Here is an 11,836-nt window from a genome sequence, read left to right on the forward strand (position 1 = left end):
CCTAGCTGCTAATGTCCCGACTCCCGACCTAGCTGCTAATGTCCCGACTCCCGACCTAGCTGCTAATGTCCCGACTCCACCTAGCTGCTAATGTCCCGACTCCCGACCTAGCTGCTAATGTCCCGACCCGACCTAGCTGCTAATGTCCCGACTCCCGACCGAGCTGCTAATGTCCCGACCTGCTGCTGTCGTCCCGACCTTGCTGCTGTCGTCTCCGACCTTGCTGTTGACCTTGCGTCTCCGACCTTGCTGCTATTGTCCCGACCTTGCTGCTATTGTCCCGACTCTCGACCTAGCTGGGTTAATGTCCCGATCCCGACCTAGCTGCTAATGTCCCGACTCCCGACCTAGCTGCTAATGTCCCGACTCCCGACCTAGCTGCTAATGTCCTGACTCCCGACCTAGCTAATGTCCCGATTTCCCACCTAGCTGCTAATGTCCCGACTTTGCTGCTAATGTCCCGACTTGCTGCTGTCGTCCCGACCTTGCTGCTGTCGTCCTGACCTTGCTGCTGTCGTCCCGACCTTGCTGCTATTGTCCCGACCTTGCTGCTATTGTCCCGACCTTGCTGCTATTGTCCCGACTCCTGACCAAGCTGCTAGTGTCCACACTCCCGACTGCTGCTGTCCCGACTAAGCTGCTGTCGTCCCAACTCCTGACCTAGTTTCTATTGTCCCGACTCCCGACCTAGGCTAATGTCCCGACCTTGCTGCTGTCGTCCCGACTTGCTGCTGTCGCCCCGACCTTGCTGCTGTCGCCCCGACCTTGCTGCTATTGTCCCGACCTTGCTGCTATTGTCCCGACCTTGCTGCTATTGTCCCGACCCACCAAGCTGCTAGTGTCCCGACAGCTGCTGTCGTCCCGACTAAGCTGCTGTCGTCCCGACTGGCTGCTGTCGTCCCGACTAAGCTGCTGTCGTCCCGACTGCTGCTGTCGTCCCGACTGCTGCTGTCGTCCCGACCAAGCTGCTAATGTCCCGACTAAGCTGCTAATGTCCCACTAAGCTGCTAATGTCCCTCAAGCTGCTATCGTCCCGACCTAGCTGCTAATGTCCCGACCTAGCTGCTAATGTCCCGACCTAGCTGCTAATGTCCCGACTAGCTGCTAATGTCCCGACCTAGCTGCTAATGTCCCGACTCTAGCTGCTAATGTCCCGACCTAGCTGCTAATGTCCCGACCTAGCTGCTGCTAATGTCCCGACCTAGCTGCTAATGTCCCGACCTAGCTGCCAATGTCCCGACCTGCTGCTAATGTCCCGACCTAGCTGCTAATGTCCCGACCTAGCTGCTAATGTCCCGACCTAGCTGCTAATGTCCCACCTAGCTGCTAATGTCCCGACTCAGCTGCTATCGTCCTGACTTAGCTGCTATCGTCCCGACTTAGCTGCTATCGTCCCGACTTAGCTGCTGTCGTCCTTACCTAGCTGCTATTGTCCCGACCTTGCTGCTGTCGTTCCGACCTTGCTGCTATTGTCCCGACTCTGCTGCTATTGTCCTGACCTTGCTGCTATTGTCCCGACTAAGCTGCTATCGTCCCGACCAAGCTGCTATCGCCCCGACCAAGCTGCTATCGTCCCGACCAAGCTGCTATCGTCCCGACCAAGCTGCTATCGTCCCGACTAAGCTGCTATCGTCTCCGACCAAGCTGCTATCGTCCCGACCAAGCTGCTATCGTCCCGACCAAGCTGCTATCGTCCCGACCAAGCTGCTTTCGTCCCGACCAAGCTGCTATCGTCCCGACCAAGCTGCTATCGTCCCGACCAAGCTGCTATCGTCCGACCTAGCTGCTATCGTCCCGACCTAGCTGCTATCGTCCCGACCTAGCTGCTATCGTCCCGACCAGCTGCTATCGTCCCGACCTAGCTGCTATCGTCCCGACCTAGCTGCTATCGTCCCGACCTAGCTGCTAATGTCCCGACCTAGCTGCTAATGTCCCGACCTAGCTGCTAATGTCCCGACCTAGCTGCTATCGTCCCGACTCAGCTGCTATCGTCCCGACTCAGCTGCTATCGTCCCGACTCAGCTGCTATCGTCCCGACTCAGCTGCTATCGTCCCGACTCAGCTGCTATCGTCCCGACTCAGCTGCTATCGTCCGACCTAGCTGCTGTCGATCCTTACCTAGCTGCTATTGTCCCGACCTAGCTGCTAATGTCCTTACCTAGCTGCTATTGTCCCGACTCCCGACCTAGCTGCTAATGTCCCGACTCCCGACCTAGTTTCTGTCGTCCCGACCTAGTTGCTGTTGTCCCGACTCGACCTAGTTTCTATTGTCCCGACCTTGCTGCTATTGTCCCGACCTAGCTGCTATTGTCCCGACTCCCGACCTAGCTGCTAGTGTCCCGACTCCCGACCTAGCTGCTAGTGTCCCGACCAAGCTGCTAATGTCCCGACCAAGCTGCTAATGTCCCGACCAAGCTGCTAATGTCCCGACCAAGCTGCTAATGTCCCGACCAAGCTGCTAATGTCCCGACCAAGCTGCTAATGTCCCGACCAAGCTGCTAATGTCCCGACCAAGCTGCTAATGTCCCGACCAAGCTGCTAATGTCCCGACCAAGCTGCTATTGTCCCGACCAAGCTGCTATTGTCCAGACCAAGCTGCTATTGTCCAGACCAATCTGCTATTGTCCAGACCAAGCTGCTATTGTCCCGACCCAGCTGCTATTGTCCCGACTCCCGACCAAGCTGCTAGTGTCCCGACCAAGCTGCTAGTGTCCCGACTAAGCTGCTTAATGTCCCGACTCCCGACCTAGTTTCTATCGTCCCGACCTTGCTGCTATCGTCCCGACCTAGCTGATAATGTCCCGACTCCCGACCTAGCTGATAATGTCCCGACTCCCGACCAAGCTGCTATTGTCCCGACCAAGCTGCTATTGTCCCGACCAAGCTGCTATTGTCCCGACTCCCACCTAGCTGCTAGTGTCCCGACCTAGCTGCTAGTGTCCCGACCTAGCTGCTAGTGTCCCGACTTAGCTGCTAGTGTCCTGACTCACGACCTTGCTTCTATTGTCCTTTAATTGTCCAATGGTTTAGCATGGTGTCACATGGGCCAGAGCCAGACTGACGTCATAGATAACACATTTCCTGATTTATTACATTGATGTAAGTGTTGTGTTGGGCACACCATTACAGGAACTGATGTTACTGACTACTGATAGTTTCCACTTTCTTTCTTTCCTATTTGTCAAAACGTTCTACTCCTCAACTCTAAGTTCAGGATATTGTCCAGTTCCTTATAACGATGGACACCAACTCATTAACATAGATCTGAAACTATTATATTTCACATTTTATTTAACCTTTATTTAACTCCGGCAAGTCAGTTAAGAAGAAATTTTATTTACTATGACGGCCTACCCGGACGACGCTAGGCCAATTGTGCGCCGCCCCTATGGGACTCCTAATCACGGCCGGTTGTGACACAGCCTGGAATTGAACCAGGGTGTCTGTAGTGACGCCTTTAGAGAAATGTATAGCCCTCTCCTTTATTCTCTCTGTTCATCTTGGAATCCAGTCTAACACCAGTTCCACTGGTTGACCGGGTAAGGAGTTTGTACAGGGAATATACCAAGGTGATGTACCTGCTGCAGTAAAACTAACTACCTGTTGTGTCTCTGTGTTTCAGGTGATGTACCTGCAGCAGGGGAGCTGAGCAGAGACAAGGTGTTTCCTATGCACCCACCAGTATTAATGGAGTAGAGGACATGTCTACTCTGGCAGAACTACATGAAGCTGCCATCATGTACAACCTTTACCTCCGCTACCAGAAGGACTGCATCTATGTAAGACAGTGTTATAGTCCAACCCTCCTAGACAGACATTATCTATGTAAGATACTGTTATAGTCCAACCCTCCCAGACAGACATTATCTATGTAAGATACTGTTATAGTCCAACCCTCCCAGACAGACATTATCTATGTAAGATACTGTTATAGTCCAACCCTCCCAGACAGACATTATCTATGTAAGACAGTGTTATAGTCCAACCCTCCCAGACAGACATTATCTATGTAAGACAGTGTTATAGACCAACCCTCCCAGACAGACATTATCTACTGTATGTAAGACATGATTGAAAAACGGATTATTGCAATTTTTTTGGAGTCATTACCTGAATTATTTAATGTAACACATTAAACCTCAAACAATTCATGGTAAAATTGTAAAACAATTAATTCTGACCTGTCGTTTTATTTGAAACAGGCGTTTATTTGCTGAAATGTGTGCCGTTGCCTTGGCTGTTAAAAGAGACAGGTGGCTCATTTTTGGCTCTTTTCTCCTCCTCTCTCCACTGTCTCCTCTCTTGTCTCCCCCGTCTCAGACCAACATAGGCTCTATCCTAGCAGCGGTGAACCCCTACAAGCAGATCCCAGGTCTGTATGACCCAGCAGCAGTAGACCTGTATAGTAGACACCACCTGGGAGAGCTGCCCCCTCATATCTTCGCTGTGGCCAACGAGTGTTACCGCTGTCTCTGGAAGAGACACGACAGCCAGTGTGTTCTCATCAGGTCAGTTCACCAGGGCGTTGGGGACATGGCATTAACTAGTAGCTACTGTAGTCACAAGAGACCAGACTCCAACACGTAGTTTTAATACATGGTATTTTTTAAATACATTTTGTCACATGTAATGTATGTTCGTAGTGCAGGATTGGAGCCTCCTATTGAAGAGAGATGTTACATTATACACACAATACCCCGTAATGACATCACAATACCCCGTAATGACATCACAATACCCCGTAATGACATCACAATACCCCGTAATGACATCACAATACCCCGTAATGACATCACAATACCCCATAATGACATCACAATACCCCGTAATGACATCACAATACCCCGTAATGACATCACAATACCCCATAATGACATCACAATGCCCCATAATGACATCACAATAGCCCGTAATGACATCACAATACCCCGTAATGTCATCACAATACCCGTAATGCCATCACAATACCCCATAATGACATCACAATACCCCGTAATGACATCACAATACCCCGTAATGACATCACAATACCCCGTAATGACAAAGCGAAAACAGGTTTTTAGAAATGTTCGCAAAAACTGAAATATTACATTTACATAAGTATTCAGACCCTTTACTCAGTACTTTGTTGAAGCACCTTCGGCAGCGATTACAGCCTCCAGTCTTCTTGGGTATGACGCTATAAGCTTGGTACGCCTGTATTTGGGGAGTTTCTACCATTCTTCTCGCAGATCCTCTCAATCTCTGTCAGGTTGGATGGGGAGTGTCGCTGCACAGCTATTTTCAGGTCTCTCCAGAGATGTTTGATCGGGTTCAAGTCCAGGCTCTGGCTGGGCCACTCAAGGATATTCAGAGACTTGTCCCGAAGCCACTCCTGCGTTGTCTTGGCTGTGTTCTTAGGGTCGTTGTCCTTTGGAAGGTGAACCTTCGCCCCATTCTGAGGTCCTGAGCTCTCTGGATCAGGTTTTCATCAAAGATCTCTCTGAACATTGCTCCGTTCATCTTTCCCTCAATTCTGACTCGTCTCCCAGTCCCTGCAGCTGAAAAACATCCCCACAGCATGATGCTGCCACCACCATGCTTCACCGTAGGGATGGTACCATGTTTTCTCCAGATGTGACACTTGTCATTCAGGCCAAAGAGTTCAATCTTGATTTCATCAGACCAGATCATCTTGTTTCTCATGGTCTGAGAGTCCTTTAGGTGCCATTTGGCAAACTCCAAGCGGGCTGCCATGTGCCTTTTACTGAGGAGTGGCATCCGTCTGGCCACTCTACCATGAAGGCCTGATTTGTGGAGTGCTTCAGAGATGGTTGTCCTTCTGGAAGGTTCACCCATCTCCACAGAGGAACTCTGGAGTTCTGTCAGAGTGACCATTGGGTCCAGAGACCACCTTCGGGTGCGTTTTGGCAAACTCCAAGCGGGCTGTTATGTGCCTTTTACTGAGGAGTTTGGCCACTCTACCATAAAGGCCTGATTTGTGGAGTGCTTCAGAGATGGTTGTCCTTCTGGAAGGCTCCCCATCTCCACAGAGGAACTCTGGAGCTCTGTCAGTGACCATCAGGTTCTTGTTCACCTCCCTGACCAAGGCCTTTCTCCCGGGCGGCCAGCTCTAGGAAGAGTCTTGGTGGTTCCAAACTTCTTCCATTTAAGAAAGATGGAGGCCACTGTGTCCTTCGGGACCTTCAATACTGCAGACATATTTTTATTTCCCTTCCGCAGATCTGTGCCTCGACACAATCCTGTCTCTAAGCTCTGTGGACAATTCCTTCGACCTCATGTCTTGGTTTTTGCTCTGACATGCACTGTCAACTGCCTTTCCAAATCATGTCCAATCAATAGAATTTACCACAGTTCGACTCCAATCTCATTGTAGAAACATCTCAAGGATGATCAATGGAAACAGGATGCACCTGAGCTCAATTTCTCATAGCAATTTCTCATAGCAAAGGGTCTGAATAATTATGTAAATAAGCTTTCTGATTCTTATCTTTAATACATTTTTAAACATTTCTAAAAACCTGTTTTTGTTTTGTCATTTTAGAACAAGGCTGTAACATAGCAAAACGTGGAATTGGTCAAGGAGTCTGAACACTTTCCAAATGCTCTGTGTCTGTCTCCGGTATGGAGTCATATCGCTCTGTGTCTGTCTCCGGTGTAGAGTCACATCGCTCTGTGTCTGTCTCCGGTATAGAGTCACATCGCTCTGTGTCTGTCTCCGGTGTAGAGTCACATCGCTCTGTGTCTGTCTCCGGTATAGAGTCACATCGCTCTGTGTCTGTCTCCGGTATGGAGTCATATCGCTCTGTGTCTGTCTCCGGTATGGAGTCACATCGCTCTGTGTCTGTCTCCGGTATGGAGTCACATCGCTCTGTGTCTGTCTCCGGTATGGAGTCACATCGCTCTGTCTGTCTCCGGTATAGAGTCACATCGCTCTGTGTCTGTCTCCGGTATAGAGTCACGTCGCTCTGTGTCTGTCTCCGGTATAGAGTCACATCGCTCTGTGTCTGTCTCCGGTATAGAGTCACATCGCTCTGTGTCTGTCTCCGGTATAGAGTCATGTCGCTCTGTGTCTGTCTCCGGTATAGAGTCACATCGCTCTGTGTCTGTCTCCGGTATAGAGTCACATCGCTCTGTGTCTGTCTCCAGTATGGAGTCATGTCGCTCTGTGTCTGTCTCCGGTATAGAGTCATGTCGCTCTGTGTCTGTCTCCGGTATGGAGTCATGTCGCTCTGTGTCTGTCTCCAGTATGGAGTCATATCGCTCTGTGTCTGTCTCCAGTATGGAGTCATGTCGCTCTGTGTCTGTCTCCGGTATAGAGTCATGTCGCTCTGTGTCTGTCTCCGGTATGGAGTCATGTCGCTCTGTGTCTGTCTCCGGTATAGAGTCATGTCGCTCTGTGTCTGTCTCCGGTATGGAGTCATGTCGCTCTGTGTCTGTCTCCGGTATAGAGTCATGTCGCTCTGTGTCTGTCTCCGGTATGGAGTCATGTCGCTCTGTGTCTGTCTCCGGTATAGAGTCACGTCGCTCTGTGTCTGTCTCAGTATAGAGTCATATCGCTCTGTCTGTCTCCGGTATAGAGTCACGTCGCTCTGTGTCTGTCTCCGGTATAGAGTCACGTCGCTCTGTGTCTGTCTCCGGTATAGAGTCATGTCGCTCTGTGTCTGTCTCCGGTATAGAGTCACGTCGCTCTGTGTCTGTCTCCGGTATAGAGTCATGTCGCTCTGTGTCTGTCTCCGGTATGGAGTCATGTCGCTCTGTGTCTGTCTCCGGTATAGAGTCACGTCGCTCTGTGTCTGTCTCCGGTATAGAGTCATGTCGCTCTGTGTCTGTCTCCGGTATAGAGTCACGTCGCTCTGTGTCTGTCTCCGGTATAGAGTCATGTCGCTCTGTGTCTGTCTCCGGTATAGAGTCACATCGCTCTGTGTCTGTCTCCGGTATAGAGTCATATCGCTCTGTGTCTGTCTCCGGTATAGAGTCATATCTGTCTGTCTCAGTATGGAGTCATATCGCTCTGTGTCTGTCTCCGGTATAGAGTCACATCGCTCTGTGTCTGTCTCCGGTATAGAGTCACATCGCTCTGTGTCTGTCTCCGGTATAGAGTCACATCGCTCTGTGTCTGTCTCCGGTATAGAGTCACATCGCTCTGTGTCTGTCTCCGGTATGGAGTCATATCGCTCTGTGTCTGTCTCCGGTATAGAGTCACATCGCTCTGTGTCTGTCTCCGGTATAGAGTCACATCGCTCTGTGTCTGTCTCCGGTATAGAGTCATATCGCTCTGTGTCTGTCTCCGGTATGGAGTCATATCGCTCTGTGTCTGTCTCCGGTATGGAGTCATATCGCTCTGTGTCTGTCTCCGGTATGGAGTCATATCGCTCTGTGTCTGTCTCCGGTATGGAGTCATATCGCTCTGTGTCTGTCTCCGGTATAGAGTCATATCTGTCTGTCTCCGGTATGGAGTCACATCACTCTGTGTCTGTCTCCGGTATAGAGTCATATCTGTCTGTCTCCGGTATGGAGTCATATCTGTGTATGTCTGTCTCAGTATAGAGTCATATGTGTCTGTCTCCGGTATGGAGTCACATCGCTCTGTGTCTGTCTCCAGTATAGAGTCATATGTGTCTGTCTCCGGTATGGAGTCATATCTGTGTATGTCTGTCTCCAGTATAGAGTCATATGTGTCTGTCTCCGGTATGGAGTCACATCGCTCTGTGTCTGTCTCCGGTATAGAGTCATATCTGTCTGTCTCCGGTATGGAGTCATATCTGTGTATGTCTGTCTCCAGTATAGAGTCATATCTGTCTGTCTCCAGTATGGAGTCATATCTGTGTATGTCTGTCTCCAGTATAGAGTCATATCTGTCTGTCTCCAGTATGGAGTCATATCTGTGTATGTCTGTCTCCAGTATAGAGTCATATCTGTCTGTCTCCGGTATAGAGTCATATCTGTCTGTCTCAGTATAGAGTCATATCTGTCTGTCTCCAGTATAGAGTCATATCTGTCTGTCTCCGGTATGGAGTCATATCTGTGTATGTCTGTCTCCAGTATAGAGTCATATGTGTCTGTCTCCGGTATGGAGTCATATCTGTCTGTCTCCGGTATGGAGTCATATCTGTGTATGTCTGTCTCAGTATAGAGTCATATGTCATGTATAGAGTCATGTCATGTCTATAGTCATATGTCATGTATATTGTCATATGTCATGTATATAGTCATATGTCATGTATATAGTCATATGTCATGTATATAGTCATATGTCATGTATATAGTCATATGTCATGTATATAGTCATATGTCATGTATATAGTCATATGTCATGTATATAGTCATATGTCATGTATATTGTCATATGTCATGTATATTGTCATATGTCATGTATATAGTGATATGTCATGTCTATAGTCATATGTCATGTCTATAGTCATATGTCATGTCTATAGTCATATGTCATGTCTATAGTCATATGTCATGTCTATAGTCATATGTCATGTATATAGTCATATGTCATGTATATTGTCATATGTCATGTATATAGTCATATGTCATGTCTATAGTGATATGTCATGTATATAGTCATATGTCATGTATATTGTCATATGTCATGTCTATAGTCATATGTCATGTCTATAGTCATATGTCATGTATATAGTCATATGTCATGTATATAGTCATATGTCATGTATATAGTCATATGTCATGTCTATAGTCATATGTCATGTCTATAGTCATATGTCATGTCTATAGTCATATGTCATGTCTATAGTCATATGTCATGTCTATAGTCATATGTCATGTCTATAGTCATATGTCATGTCTATAGTCATATGTCATGTCTATAGTCATATGTCATGTCTATAGTCATATGTCATGTCTATAGTCATATGTCATGTCTATAGTCATATGTCTAGTCATATGTCATGTCATATGTCATGTCTATAGTCATATGTCATGTCTATAGTCATATGTCATGTATATAGTCATATGTCATGTATATAGTCATATGTCATGTATATTGTCATATGTCATGTATATTGTCATATGTCATGTATATAGTCATATGTCATGTATATAGTCATATGTCATGTCTATAGTCATATGTCATGTATATTGTCATATACATATGTCATGTATATTGATAGCTGACGTATGTGTGTGTCTCTAGTGGAGAGTCAGGAGCAGGGAAGACAGAGAGTACCAAGCTGCTGCTCCAGTTCCTGTCTGTGATGTCTCAGAACTCAGCCGGGACAGCCCCTCTGAGAGGAGCACCCGCGTGGAGCTGGCCATTATCCAGAGCAGGTAACTGATTGATTCTACGGACGTCCATGACCCATACAGGTGTGATGGTCGGTGTGCCTCTGGTTACGTTCCCCAGCTAGAAAAACAGTTTTAGGAGGGGTTCTGAAAGAGAAATATCAACTAACAAAAAGAGTCACTGACAACAACCAGAACCAAACAGGTGGGGTTTTAAGGAGGGGTTCTGAAAGAGAAATATCAACTAACAAAGAGTCACTGACAACAACCAGAACCAAACAGGTGGGGTTTTAGGAGGGGTTCTGAAAGAGAAAGGACAACTAACAAAGAGTCACTGACAACAACCAGAACCAAACAGGTGGGGTTTTAGGAGGGGTTCTGAAAGAGAAATATCAACTAACAAAGAGTCACTGACAACAACCAGAACCAAACAGGTGGGGTTTTAGGAGGGGTTCTGAAAGAGAAAGGACAACTAACAAAGAGTCACTGACAACGACCAGAACCAAACAGGTGGGGTTTTAGGAGGGGTTCTGAAAGAGAAATATCAACTAACAAAGAGTCACTGACAACAACCAGAACCAAACAGGTGGGGTTTTAGGAGGGTTCTGAAAGAGAAATATCAACTAACAAAGAGTCACTGACAACAACCAGAACCAAACAGGTGGGGTTTTAGGAGGGGTTCTGAAAGAGAAATATCAACTAACAAAGAGTCACTGACAACGACCAGAACCAAACAGGTGGGGTTTAGGAGGGGTTCTGAAAGAGAAAGGACAACTAACAAAGAGTCACTGACAACGACCAGAACCAAACAGGTGGGGTTTTAGGAGGGTTCTGAAAGAGAAATATCAACTAACAAAGAGTCACTGACAACAACCAGAACCAAACAGGTGGGGTTTTAGGAGGGGTTCTGAAAGAGAAATATCAACTAACAAAGAGTCACTGACAACAACCAGAACCAAACAGGTGGGGTTTTAGGAGGGGTTCTGAAAGAGAAATATCAACTAACAAAGAGTCACTGACAACAACCAGAACCAAACAGGTGGGGTTTTAGGAGGGGTTCTGAAAGAGAAATATCAACTAACAAAGAGTCACTGACAACAACCAGAACCAAACAGGTGGGGTTTTAGGAGGGGTTCTGAAAGAGAAAGGACAACTAACAAAGAGTCACTGACAACGACCAGAACCAAACAGGTGGGGTTTTAGGAGGGGTTCTGAAAGAGAAATATCAACTAACAAAGAGTCACTGACAACAACCAGAACCAAACAGGTGGGGTTTTAGGAGGGGTTCTGAAAGACACTCATGGGGGGTCCACTGGAGGTTGACTAGCAACAACAACTGGGACCTAAAAGACACCCACCATGAGTGTCCACTACATTTACCCAAGAAGAGACAAAGAGAAGGAAAAACCACACAATTTAAAGACAGGAAGTAAACCTAAAAGTGGAGCAAAACGAAACCAGGGCAATCAGATTAAGGGTGTGCCAACTAAAGGTGTTGACCCTCCACATCTATCAAGACAACTAAAGGTGTTGACCCTCCACATCTATCAAGACAACTAAAGGTGTTGACCCTCCACATCTATCA

The 11,836-nt window shown here is 47.5% G+C and overlaps 1 protein-coding gene and 1 long non-coding RNA gene across 2 annotated transcripts; both read left to right on the forward strand.

Annotated features, from left to right (window-relative positions):
* The first annotated feature begins 3,684 nt into the window (after positions 1 to 3,684).
* LOC127918908 (unconventional myosin-X-like) lies at positions 3,685 to 10,304 on the forward strand. The gene is made up of 3 exons (XM_052502188.1): positions 3,685 to 3,779; positions 4,321 to 4,508; positions 10,163 to 10,304. Exons 1-3 carry the CDS (start codon positions 3,702 to 3,704, stop codon positions 10,302 to 10,304), a joined length of 408 nt encoding a protein of 135 aa, XP_052358148.1. The 5' UTR covers positions 3,685 to 3,701.
* Positions 10,305 to 10,767: 463 nt separating this feature from the next.
* On the forward strand, positions 10,768 to 11,549 carry LOC127918909 (uncharacterized). Its single transcript, XR_008101359.1, has 3 exons — positions 10,768 to 10,853; positions 11,079 to 11,366; positions 11,443 to 11,549. It is a non-coding gene; the product is annotated as an uncharacterized LOC127918909 (long non-coding RNA).
* The last annotated feature ends 287 nt before the right edge of the window (positions 11,550 to 11,836 follow it).

The sequence above is a fragment of the Oncorhynchus keta genome, unplaced genomic scaffold (genome assembly GCF_023373465.1).
Source record: "Oncorhynchus keta strain PuntledgeMale-10-30-2019 unplaced genomic scaffold, Oket_V2 Un_contig_15236_pilon_pilon, whole genome shotgun sequence".
Lineage (NCBI taxonomy): Eukaryota > Metazoa > Chordata > Actinopteri > Salmoniformes > Salmonidae > Oncorhynchus > Oncorhynchus keta.

Bases quoted from the DNA above. Each gene is read 5' to 3' on its own strand.
- LOC127918908 (XM_052502188.1), top strand. From the start codon at position 3,702: ATGTCTACTCTGGCAGAACTACATGAAGCTGCCATCATGTACAACCTT. The intron at 3,780-4,320 runs GTAAGACAGTGT...CCCCCGTCTCAG, and splicing joins ACCAGAAGGACTGCATCTAT to ACCAACATAGGCTCTATCCT. The intron at 4,509-10,162 runs GTCAGTTCACCA...GTGTGTCTCTAG, and splicing joins AGCCAGTGTGTTCTCATCAG to TGGAGAGTCAGGAGCAGGGA.